A 13,139-nucleotide genomic window follows, 5' to 3' on the forward strand; every position below is an offset into this window, starting at 1 on the left:
CTTTGCACCCCAACAAAATGGGTAGAAAGATTATATGACCCATGGATGATAGAGATCATAGCAAAATAGTGTCTTCGGGGTATGACAAGACCACTGCACGCATGAATTCTTAACAACTGTTATCATCTGCCCAAGACCTACATAATATCAAGCCAATCAACTTTCTAGCACAGAGTTAGAAGGGAATCATGATTCTTCTCCTAAAGAGGAATGGACAGTTAATGGCTTCTGGAGAAGGGGAATTTGGCTTTCTTTAATGGTGTGGAACCTGGTGGTTCTACTACATTCCAAAAAATGGTCCATACCTAGAAGTATATGGACATCACAAACTGGATGTGACGGGTTATTAAATTTCTAAAAGGAAGTTTTTGGGAGGAAGATAAGGGTGGACCTAGGAGGAGTTAAGAAAATTGAAAGTGAGCATGATCAAAATATAGTTTATGAAATCCTCAATTAACTAATAAAATATTTATCAAAAATAAAGTCAATGCTGTCTGGAGCTCCATATGTTCTCTGAAAGCCATTTCTATAGTAACCTCAATTAAACCTACTTAATCTGGAAGTACTTTCGCACTATACATTGTATGAAATTAAACATGTAAGGATTTATCTATTCCATTAATAATCATCATCATCATCATCATCATCAGACAAAACAAGAGAAGTACTAGTCACTTTTTTTCCTGAGTTAGGAGAAACTAGATATTCACATAATAATTGCCTGTCTGTCATTAAAAAGATGAATCATTGGTTGGATAAGATATACTGTATATTTTGCATACATTTGAAAGTATATGTTCATCATAGGAAGTTAGTAAAATACAAAAATATTACACAAAACTTCCAACACAAGCTGGGGATGTGGTTTAATGATTTAGAACTTAGCCAGTAAAACCAAGGTTTTGGGTTCAATGCCTAGAATTTTAAAAAAGTCAACTTCCAACATAAGAAAAATTGCTGTATGTATGTTTAGGTTTGTTTATATATTTCCTTATAGGCTTTTCTTAAGATGTACATACTTTTTAAAAGTTTGGTATAAAGCATATTTTTGGTTTTATTTTACTTAAAAATATGTGTTTTGATTATAATACTATAAGTAATTATACACTATTTTATCATAAATACATAAAGACATGTTATTGCTAAAGCATAAGTTACTTCATCAAAGTAACAGAATAAAGCAGCTCATGTTTTAATTAAAACAAACTATAGAGATGTTTTCTTATTACACATTCTGGAATTTATGCATGAACTTAGTTCAGATGTGGTGTGGCAACCCTCCTATGTCATAAACCATACCACCACATCAAGGACAGATAATTACTCCACCATGCCCAAGTGTTCTCCTGAAATGCATGGTTCAGAATAGCGAAATATTCTAGCTTGTTGGCCAAAGGAAAGAAAAGAAGAAAAGGAAAATGGAAATGAAGAGAATGACTAGTTTAGAGACATACCTAAAATTACCTCCATTCATACTCTATTAGCCTTATGGCCCCCATACAAATTCTCGACAGCTAACAATGGTTACCCTGAAAAAGCAGAGATGATACTGAGGAACCGATGAAGGACTCTGCCGCTCATTCACAGTTCTTCTGTCCCTTAGTACTTAGATTTCACTTAGTACTTTCAGCGTTCCCTTTATCTGTTAATAGTAACATTGAAACTTGAAGAATACCTTCAGATTTTATGCCATTAATATTCAGTAAATATCACAGTAAAGACTGTGGCAGGTAGAACAGGAAACGTTAGGTGATCTGGACATTGTGAAAGTTCATCTTGAATTGTATAAATATTCCATAGGCAATTTATTTTACCTGTATAATTGTAAATAATGAATGCCCAATCCCCACTTCATAACTTTTCACACCCATCATCAGATTGCCCACAGCGGCATCCTTCTGCACAGCTGTGCAATGTAGATCCAGTGAAACAAGCCCACAAGTCCAGCACCTCCCCCAGTGCAGTGCTTCTTGGCCTTCTGAACTCTGTCACAGGCTCTGTAAATCTTCACTCACATGGTCTTACCTCTCTAGATATTAAGATAGGTCCTTTGAGTTTAAGCCATTTTATTTAGATTGTTTACGGTCAGTCCCTACCTATGACCTATCAAGTCTGACCCTTTCTAGATCAAGCCAGAATTCAGTGCTAGGGCTGCTTGATGGTAGTATCTCAGCAAACATCAGGATCCTCTATCTGGCATGCCTAAAATACACACCTTTCTCTTTATTTTTCTCTGAACCACCCCCTCTTTTCTTTTTGTGCTGTCTTGTTACACTTTTAAGTCAGTCTCCTCTCAGTGACAGCTTAGCTGTTAGAGATACCTTATTTGGTTCAGAGAAAATTCTCTAATCTGTGCTGACCAAGTACGTTACTATGTGGCCCTCATTCATGGACAGCCCCTTTCTCAGCAGCTAATGAAACAGTGTGGCGATGCCCATTGTCTAGGAATATGATAAGCATGAAAAATAAATAAATGCCTCAAACAATTTCTTATGGAATGTGCTTTACTTTAAAATATTAACCAAAAACAATGCAGTATTGACCAAAACATAAGCACTTAACCTCAGAGTCAGGATGCCAGATACAGGATCACAAAATTAAGTCCTTAGGTCGCTGAGAAGTTTCTAATGAGCCAAACCATAAATTGATGCTGTCAATTACAACTGAAATTCCACTATTTGTAGAAACAGAAAATCTTCTTTGCTTTAGCTTTCAGTTTATGATGTGTGATAATGAGGAGGGCAGAATGTCCTGGAGGGTAAGCAGCAGTAATAATCATGCAAAAAGCCTGGGCTCTCATGTTCTTCTTTATATGGGAAGGAAAATAGAGCAAGGCAGCAATTGAATATGGAATATAGAGCGCGAGGAAACAGACCATCAGCCTCATTGCACCCATGTGAGCCTCTGTCTGGGGATTCCAAAAGCTGGTTGTGTTTCTCTGCATCTTCTGTATATGTCTTCTCAAGGAATGTATTAACAAGGAAGCAAAAGTCACATTGAGCATAAACTGTAAAAGTGAGCTCAGGATCAAAGAGGCTGCTAAGGTCAAGATGCCATCTCTGAGGTCAAGTAATGTGTCATTTCTCCCAATGATGTGCTCAGGAAAACGTGTTATCTGTGTAAGCATAAAATGTAGGAGAGTGGTGAAGGCTGAAATCAGAAGACAAGCCAGCAGCAGGCTGGTGGTCCTCATAGAGACAGTCCGTTTCAACAGAAGAAACACGGGGTGTTGGAAATTGGTAATCTTCACACAATACAAGCTGTTCAGAAAGGTCACTAACCAGAGACTGTTGGAGTCCAGAAACTTCCAACACAGCAGAAAAAATGTGGAAAAGTAGACTGACCTTCCAGTATTTGTGGCAATGCAGACAGTGTTCAGCAGAAACAACCCCAGAGTCAGGAATCTGGTGAGGGCCAAGCTGAAGAGGATCTTATCTGAAGAGGAGATTCTGTGACTTTTGGCCCAAGTCTTATAAATTATCACTATAATAAATAGATTTGCAATGATTCCTACAAAATTAAAAACAACGGAGGCAGCAAACACAAACGCATACAGTTCCCAGAGCATCTTTCCCTGTTTGCTGTTGCTAAAAACAAACTGAAATAAGTAAGCAGGCTCAGGATGCAGCCTGGAAAGAGGTCTCCTTTTTATTTTCCAGCGTGGCAAACATGTCATTTCTGGTCTATGCGGCAGCTGCTTTTACTGAGATGCAAATCTTTCGAGGATTAAATTACTATTTTTTCTCACTCCTGTTCTTATTTTCTTAGAAATGCCTAATTACACACAAGCTTAATTGAATCTGGAATCTTTTCTTCCAAGAGCAGAAAGACTAGTGGATGTCGAAGCAGGCTCCAAGAACTTCAAACCCAAATCGGTGTTCTAGCCTGAGACTATTTCAGTTTCTTAGCAGCTTTACTTTATAGAAACCACAGAATGTTGTGGGGCTCCTCAAGCCCCACTCTTCCCACCTCCCTTCCCTCCATGGCCTATCCGATCCAGTCCATGTATCCTCCATTTTCTCCAACTGCACTCCGACCATGCCCTGCCATCCCTTCATCCCCTCACATATGAGATGGTTCTAATACAGCAAGTTAGAGGGACAATCCCCTCCTTGAGACATGTTTTTCGTGAGACACAGTGAAGGGGTCCCGGCAGAGAAAGGAATTTGTGCCATAATTCACCTAAGAAAAACACCCACTCTTTCATGCTTCCTTTATAAATCTGGATCTATACTTAGATCATTTGTGGTTACAATATTTCCCCTTAGGCATCAAAGTTCTCGGATGTAAAATCCAGGGTAATTATTTAGTCACATTAGAAATCTACATTTGGGGATGCTACGTGTCCTAGCTGACTATATTCACAAAGTTAAGAGAATTTTTCATGATAATGAATATTCTCATTGACTTGGCAAGGGTATTTAATGACAGCAGGTAAATCAATATCTATTCCTCTCTTATAAATGATATTAATTAAACATCAAAGTGAACCTTGATGAGGGAAAGGCACAAAAAATTCATCCAAGGACAAAAACGGAAAGTTAACAGAACTAAAATTAAAATCCAAATCTATAGGGAAAAAAATGCTTTTACCATCATAAAATGTCAGGTAAAACTAATACACAGAATGGTTCTGTTTAAGCTAATGGTTATTAAAATACAGTCCCATGTCTATATAGTGAGTGTTCTTAGGCAAATGGCATTTCCTAAAGACTGTTGTGCCTGTCCAAATGATTCAATGGAGAGAGGTCCTAAGAAGCTTGGTTTTCACCTCTAAGCCAGGTAGGATCAGGGACAAAGCAAGCAGCATCTCTCCTATCGATGGTATAGATTGATGCACTGAAGTCAGAAAGACTCCATATCTAAACCAGGCTGAAGACCTCCCCATCCCACAACCTTTGCTGTTTATGAAGCAAAGTGTTCCTTAGATCCAGGCTTCACATGCCCACACTTACATGGGAGCATGGCTACAAATGTCTGCTTCAGCTTGTTGTTACATAAAATAAGAATAAATGAATCACCAGCAAGGTATGACATTGTAATCACTACTCCGATTATCCTAGCAATCTTGGTTTCTGGTAGGAAACGACTGGATGACAAAATTAGAAAGGAAAGAAAGTAGATGAGAAAGAATAAGAGAAAGGAAAGGATGCTTCTCATGGCTCTTTTGTGGGCCTCAGTACTGGGATCTCTGGAGCCAATACTGTACTGCTGCATCTGCTGTTTGTGCTTCCCCAGAGAGAAAAGAAGCAGAAAGTAGGCAACCAGGGAAACAAATAAGGAAGGAATCTTCCACAGATTCCCAAGAACATGCAACAGATTATATTCACATCTCTTCAATCTGAAATATTCAGTCATATTTGGTGTGTCTCTGCTTCCAAGGAGGGCAGAATAGATCCTAAATTCATTCATCAGAGACATGGTGCAGACACAGGACGAGAGCAATGCAGCCCACAGCATCCCAACAACCACTCTAGAAGCTCTCCATTTAAGCCAGAGGAATGAGGGATGGGAGTAACTGGCTATTTTCAGACAGTAGAAAACACTGAGACAGGAGATAAGCCAAATACTGAAGTGGTTTGTAAATGTCCAGAAAACATCAATAAGTTGCATCATTATCCCTGAGTCATGGGTGTGGTAAGAGAACACTATTATAAGGCTATCAATAAAAATGATCCACAGCAGAAAGATTCTGAAGAGGGCCAAGCTGGTAATGATGAAGTCAGACAAAGAAATCTTCTTGCTCTTGAACCAATGGCTGCCATTGACTGACACAATGAAACTGTTCACCAGATTTCCAAGAACAAACTCAGTGATGGTCAGAACCAGAAACACCCCTTCAATGAATCCCAACATATTAGAATTTAGGCCACCCTGACCCTTGTGCTGTTCATGAATCTCATCTCCTTGCTAATTTCATTTTTTTCTGAGATATACCTCCTCTTGTTACTTTACTGTACCTGTCTCTTCTGCATGATTTAGTCTGTCTTACAGAACAGCTTTGTGAATCTGCTCTGGCTGTGCTCTTCACAGATGGCATAGACTGTCACTTCTATGATCTTAAATTCAGCAGCTCCTTGTTGAGATGCAAATAATACCCAGTGTCATATGGACAGGGAAGATATCTGGGTCACAAAGAATATGGAAGACTGAGACTCAGTTTCAGAGGGAGTGTCACTGGGGCTTGAATGCAAAGCATTCTTCATTATTTCATGTGTTTGAAAACAAAATCGCCAGCTGGTGGCATTGTTTGGGAAGAGTATGGAAACCTTAGGAGGTAGAACCTGGCAAAAGGAAGTACATTACTGTTACTAGGGATGGGCTTTGAGATTTTATGCTGGCTCCATTTTCTGTTCTCTCCTTCCCACGATGTATAATGGGCTGGCCTGCTGCTCCTTCTAGAATTGTATACCCAAATATACCTTTTCTCCCTTACAGTGCTTTTTTGGGGGTATTTTATCACATGAACTACAGAAAAGTAGTGCTGGGAACCATCCAGAAGAGAAAGGTGACTGGTACCTAAAGGAAGCACATAACCACGTGAAAGGTGAGAAGTCTTGTTTTTCTACAAGGACAGCCAGAAACAGGGAAATGACAGAATTCTACCGTACTGGAAAAAGTTTATGTGCATCAAGTTTAATGTCACTGGTCTTAAAATCAGTTCCTTTATGAAAAATTCCATAACATCAACTCATGAAAATATCATTTTAAATTTTGCAAATAAGTCTCAAAAGACAAAAATTAATTTTGCATAAAGTATAAAGATTAAACTTTTCTCCCCATCTCCAAATGAGTAACAGTTTTTTCTGGCACCATGGGTTGAATAAACTATGCTACATACCATTGTCTCCACATAGCATGGCCAGTTTCTGACTGTATTCTATGTCACTACTTCGCTTTGAATCCACATCAATAGTACACTTTCTCATTGTAACCACACACACACACACACACACACACACACACACACACACACACCAACAAAAACCTTAACTAGCAGAGCACATCCCCTAGTTCATTCTCTGAGAGCCCCTATTCTTGAGCATTTGCTTGTCAAAGCATCTCAAAATCAGCTTGTCACATCTCCTCAAAGGACATTGAGAAAATTATTTATTTTTCCCATTCATAACAATGATGACGATGTTTCCAGCAAACATGATGGACTCGTGTTTTAAATGTGTTTCAATAAGATTTTAAAGCTTGTCAGAGATCACTAAGGACTTTTGTATTCTGATATTCTTAGATGACATCTTTTCAAAATCAACGTTTTGATATTTAGAACACTTGAGTGTTGCTTAATTTCCTGTAACTTATCCATAGTTACTTTCAAAGCAATCGGAACATTTGTGAATCCCTTACTTTTCATGACCTTGACACTCTCAGTACTTGCTGGTCTTAGTTCAAGTACGCTTAGTGTTTATCTTTCTATTGGAAAGGAAAAGTTAATGTTTCACACACACTTTAAGTGTGTAACATTTACTTATAAACTACAGTAACAAGATTGATACGCCATTAAAGAACCCTTTATTCAGGTTTCTAGGTTAATCTTTACAGGGAAGACTTGGGCAACTTATATCCCTTCTCCAAGTAGAGCCCTGGAGGCATCATGGAAGCAGGGGGATAACTGAAAGCACATAGCTTCTGTGGGTTCTGGAGACAACAAGCCAGTAAATCTGCTTCCCAAGGCTAAAAAATTACACACACACACACACACACACACACACACACACACACACACACCTTTGTTCTGTGTTTTGCCTGTTTTAGCTCTTGCTTTGAAAATGTTAAACTGAGTTGTTTTCTCCCTGCAAGTCAATGCTATGGGTTATATTAGGACCCTGCCCTCTTAACCTATAGTTCTCCACGTAACATACCGCACAGAGGTACTTAAACATGACCTTTTGAAGGAGGAAACGAAGGTTATATGAGATCAAAAGGGTAGGGCTCTGCTACTGCAAGCACACAAAGTCAAGGCCAAATGAGCAGAGGAAGGCAGCAGCCACTTATAAGCCAGGGAAGAGTCTTCTCCAGACTAGAACATAGAGATACAGCCTTTCAGCTTCCAAAGTAAAAGGAAATGTCTGTCTGTTCTTCAAACTACCAATCTGTATTGTGTTCTGGGTGCCTGACAAGATTAATAGCCCTACCAACCTAAAAGAAACAATTTATATTTAGGAAAGCATCCCAATTCAGTTTTCTCATCTGCCATCTGTGGTGGAAATGTAAAGACAATTCTTAACCGACCTCTACCTGCCCCCTTAGGAGAGCTAAGGTTCCTCACTAGGGATCAAAAGGAAATTTCAGTGCTTAACAAACCCCTGCCCTTAAAAAAAAAAAAAAAAAAAAAGCTTGTTTGATCTAAGGTTTTGTTGTTTTTCATGGTCCAACTACTTCCCCACATTTATAATAATCTGAATTGAAAATAAAGTGGGAGAGTGAGGAACCTCACTCAGACCACCCACCACCAGGAACAGCAGTGAGCCAGCAGTGAGCCAGCGGTGATCCAGCAGTGATCCAGGGACACAAGACTGACAACAAGATGGCAAGAGGAAAGGGAAAGAACGTACCCCAGGGAAACCAAGACAACCTGGCAACACCAGTACCCAGCTCTCCCATCACAGCAAACAGCGGAATGCCAAACACACCAGAAAAAGAAGACGCAGACCTAAAATCATATGTCAAGACAATGCTAGAAATCCTTAAACAAGAAATGGGAGGAAAAGCATAAAAAATTAGAAGCTTTTAAAGAGGAAACAAGAAAAACACTCAAAGAAATCAAAGAACTAGAGGAAAACAGAACCAAAGAGATGAAGTAATGGAAGAAGGAATTTAAAACGGAAATTGACACAATTAAAAAAACACTAAAAGAGATAACCCTGGAGGTAGAACACCTAAAAAAGAAATCAGGAGTCACAGATGCAAGCATTTCCAATAGACTACAAGAGATGGAAGAGAGAATCTCGGGGGCCGAGGACAACATTGAAAACATAGATAAAACAGTCAGAGAAGATGCAAAAGCCAAAAAGCTCCTAACCCAAAATGTCCAGGAGATCCAGGGCACAATGAGAAGACCAAACCTAAGGATAATAGGAATAGAAGAGGGCAAAGAATATCAACTAAGAGGCACAGTAAATATCTTCAACAAAATCATAGAAGAAAACTTCCCCACCCTTAAGAATGAGATAACCATGAGCAGAAAACAAGCCTACCTAACTCTAAATAGATTGGATCAGAAAAGAAACTCCTCCCTACACATAATAGTCAAAACACCAAGTGCCCAAAGTAAAGAAAAAATATTAAAAGCAGTAAGGGAAAAAAGGCCATGTAACATATAAAGGCAGACCAATCAGAATCACACCCGATTTCTCAACAGATACTATGAAAGCTAGAAGAGCCTGGACAGACATCATGCAGACCCTAAGAGAGCACAAGTGCCAGCCAAAGCTGCTATACCCAGCAAAACTCTCAATCACCATAGATGGAGAGACTAAGATATTCCAAGACAAAACTAAATTTATGCAATATCTGACAACAAACCCAACACTACAACGAATTATAGGTGGAAAACCGATTACAACGAGGGGAACTACATCCTAATAAAACCAAGAAAACTCCTAAGCAAGAAAACCAAAAGAAGAAAGACATACAGGCACAATTCAACCTCCAAAACCAAAAATAGCAGGAAACAGCAACCACTACTCCTTGATATCTGTTAACATAAATGGACTCAATTCCCCAATAAAAAGACATAGGCTATCAGACTGGATACATAAACAAAACCCAGCAATTTGTTGCATACAAGAAACTCATCTCAAAGACAAAGACAGACATTATCTCAGAGTAAAAGGGTAGGAAAAAAACCTTCCAAGCAAATGGCCCCAAGAAGCAAGCTGGAGTCGCCATTCTAATATCGACAAATGTAGATTTTCAACCAAAAGTTACCAAAAAAGATAAGGAAGTACACTTTTTACTCACTACAGGGGAAATTTGTCAGGGGAAACTCTCAATCCTTAACATATATGCTCCAAATACAAAAGCACCACCGATATTCATAAAAGAAACCCAACTAAAGCTCAAAAAATACATTGCACCCCACACAAAAATAGTGGGAGACCTCAATACCCCACTCTCAAAAATAGACAGATCGGGGAAACAAAAACTGAACAAGGATACTGTAAAACAAGCAGAGGTTATAAACCAACTGGAATTAATAGATATCTACAAAACATACTATCCTAAAAAAAAAGAATACACCTTCTTCTCAGCACCTCATGGCACCTTCTCAAAAATTGACCACATAATTGGTCACAAAAGGAGCCTCAATAGATATAAGAAGATTGAAATACTCCCATGCATCCTCTCAGATCACCATGGTCTAAGGCTGGTCTTTAACAACAACAAAGACAACAAAAAGCCCACATACACAGGGAAATTAAACAATGCTCTGTTAAATTATAGCAGGGTCAAAGAAGAAATAAAGAAAGAAATTAAGGATTTTCTAGAATTCAATAAAAACGAAAACACAAAATACCCAAACCTATGGGATGCAATGAAAGCAGTACTGAGAGGAAAACTCATAGCTCTGAGCACTTCCAAAAAGAAACTGGAGAGAGCATACATCAGCAACTTGACAGCACAGCTAAAAGCTCTAGAACAAAAGGAAGCAGATACACCCAAAAGGAGTAGATGGCAAGAAATAATCAAACTTAGGGCAGAAATAGACCAAATAGAAACAAAAAGAACCATCGAAAGAATCAACAAAACCAAGAGCTGGTTCTTTGAGAAAATCAACAAGATTGATAAACCCTTAGTCATACTAAATATAGGGCAAGGAGAGAGTATCTAAATTAACAAAATCAGAAAGGAAAGTGGAGACATAACAACTGAAACTGAGGAAATTCAAGAAATCATCAGATCATACTACAAAAGCCTATACTCAACAAAGCTAGAAAATCTGGAGGAAATGGATGAATTCCTAGACAGATACAAGGAACTAAAGTTAAATCAGGACCAGGTAAATCATATAAATAATCCCATAACACCTAAAGAAATAGAGGCAGTCATCAAAAGTCTCCTGACCAAACAAAGCCCAGGTCCAGATGGGTTTAGTGCAGAATTTTATCAGACATTTATTGATGACATAATACCAATACTCTCCAAACTATTCCACAAAATAGAATCAGATGGAAAACTACCTAACTCATTTTTTGAGGCTACAATAACCCTCATTCCTAAACCACACAGAGACCCTACAAGGAAAGAGAACCTCAGACCAATCTCACTTATGAACATTGATGCAAAAATACTCAACAAAATCTTTGGAAATCGAATCCAAGAACATATCAAAACGATCATTCACCATGATCAAGTAGGCTTCATCCCTGGCATGCAGAAATGGTTTAACATATGGAAATGCATCAATGTAATCCACCATATAAACAAACTCAAAGAAAAAAACCACATGGTCATCTCACTAGATGCTGAGAAAGCATTTAACAAAATTCAACACCCCTTCATGTTAAAAGTCTTGGAAAAAACAGGTATCCAAGGTCCATACCTAAACTTGGTGAAAGCAATATACAGCAATCCAACAGCCAACATCAAACTTAAGGATGGGAAATTTGAAGCAATCCCACTAAAATCAGGAACTCGACAAGGCTGCCCACTCCCCCCCACCTATTCAACACAGTACTGGAAGTCCTGGCCAGAGCAATTAGACAGCAAAAGAAAATCAAAGGGATACAAATTGGAAAGGAAGAAGTAAAAACATCACTATTTGCAGATGACATGATAGTGTACTTAAGTGACCCCACAAATTCCACCAGAGAACTCCTACACCTGATAAACAAGTTCAGCAAAGTGTCTGGATATAAAATTTACTCAAACAAATAAGTAGCCTTCCTATAGTCAAAGGACAAACGTGGAGAAAGAAATTAGGGAACAGATACCCTTCACAATAGTCACAAACAATATGAAATACCTTGGTGTGACTCTAACTAAGCAAGTGAAGGACCTGTATGACAAGAACTTCAAACCTCTAAATAAGGAAATGGAGGAAGATCTCAGAAAATGGAATGATCTCCCATGCTCATGGATTGGAAGAATCAACATTTTAAAAATGGCCATCTTACCAAAAGCAATCTACAGATTCAATGCAATCCCCATCAAAATTCCAACCCAGTTCTTCACTGAGTTGGAAAGAGCAATGTGCAATTTCATTTGGAATAACAAAAGACCTAGAATAGCCAAATCCATCCTCACAACAAGAAAACATCTGTGGGAATCACTATGCCTGACCTCAAGCTATATTACAAGGCTATTGTACTGAAAACTGCATGGTACTGGTACAGAAATAGGCACGTGGATCAATGGAATAGAATAGAAAATCCAGAAATAAGCCCTTACATATATGGTCACCTGATTTTTGACAAAGGAGCAGTAAACATTCAATGGAAACAAAACAGCCTATTCAACAAATGGTGTTGGTCCAACTGGCACTCATCATGCAGAAGAATGAAAATAGACCCTTTCTTATCTCCTTGTACAAAGCTCAAGTACAAGTGGATCAAAGATCTCCACATTAAACCAGGTACACTGAAACTATTAGCTGAGTAAGTAGGGAAAACCTTAGATCTCATAGGTACAGAAGAAAATTTCCTAAACAGAACACCAATAGCTCGAGCTCTAAAGTCAAAGATTGACTAATGGGACTTAATGAGATTGCAAAGTTTCTGTAAGGCTAAGGACACTGTATTGAAAACAAAACAGCGTCCAACAGAGTGGGAAAACCAACCCCATATCAGATAGAGGCCTAATATCTCAGGTGTACAAAGAACTCAAAAAGCTAGATACCAGAGAATCAAACAACCCTATTAAAAAATGGCATACAGACTTAAACAAAAATTTCTCAATTGAGTAATACTGAATGGCCGAGAAACATCTAAGAAAGTGCTCAACATCCTTAGCCATCAGGGAAATGCAAATCAAAAAAACCCTGAGATTCCACCTCACACCAGTCAGAAACTCAGATGACAATAGATACTCTCGAGGATGTGGAGAAAGAGGAACACTTCTCCACTGCTGGTGGGGTTGTAAACTGATACAACCACTCTGGAAATCAGTCTGGCGATTCCTCAGAA

At 38.6% G+C, this 13,139-nt stretch overlaps 2 protein-coding genes across 2 annotated transcripts; both read right to left on the reverse strand.

The window, feature by feature from the left end:
* Positions 1-2,674: 2,674 nt before the first annotated feature.
* On the reverse strand, positions 2,675-3,568 carry TAS2R4 (taste 2 receptor member 4; the record flags this gene model as incomplete). The annotated part of the gene is made up of 1 exon (XM_080932111.1): positions 2,675-3,568. The coding sequence occupies one exon, from the start codon at positions 3,566-3,568 to the stop codon at positions 2,675-2,677; it is 894 nt and encodes a 297-aa protein (XP_080788237.1).
* Positions 3,569-4,905: 1,337 nt separating this feature from the next.
* Positions 4,906-5,871, reverse strand: TAS2R3 (taste 2 receptor member 3; the record flags this gene model as incomplete). Its single annotated transcript, XM_080932592.1, has 1 exon — positions 4,906-5,871. The coding sequence occupies exon 1, from the start codon at positions 5,854-5,856 to the stop codon at positions 4,906-4,908; it is 951 nt and encodes a 316-aa protein (XP_080788718.1). The 5' UTR covers positions 5,857-5,871.
* Between the last annotated feature and the right edge of the window lie 7,268 nt (positions 5,872-13,139).

This window comes from Micromys minutus (genome assembly GCF_963924665.1).
Source record: "Micromys minutus genome assembly, chromosome: 18".
Classification (NCBI taxonomy): Eukaryota; Metazoa; Chordata; class Mammalia; order Rodentia; family Muridae; genus Micromys; species Micromys minutus.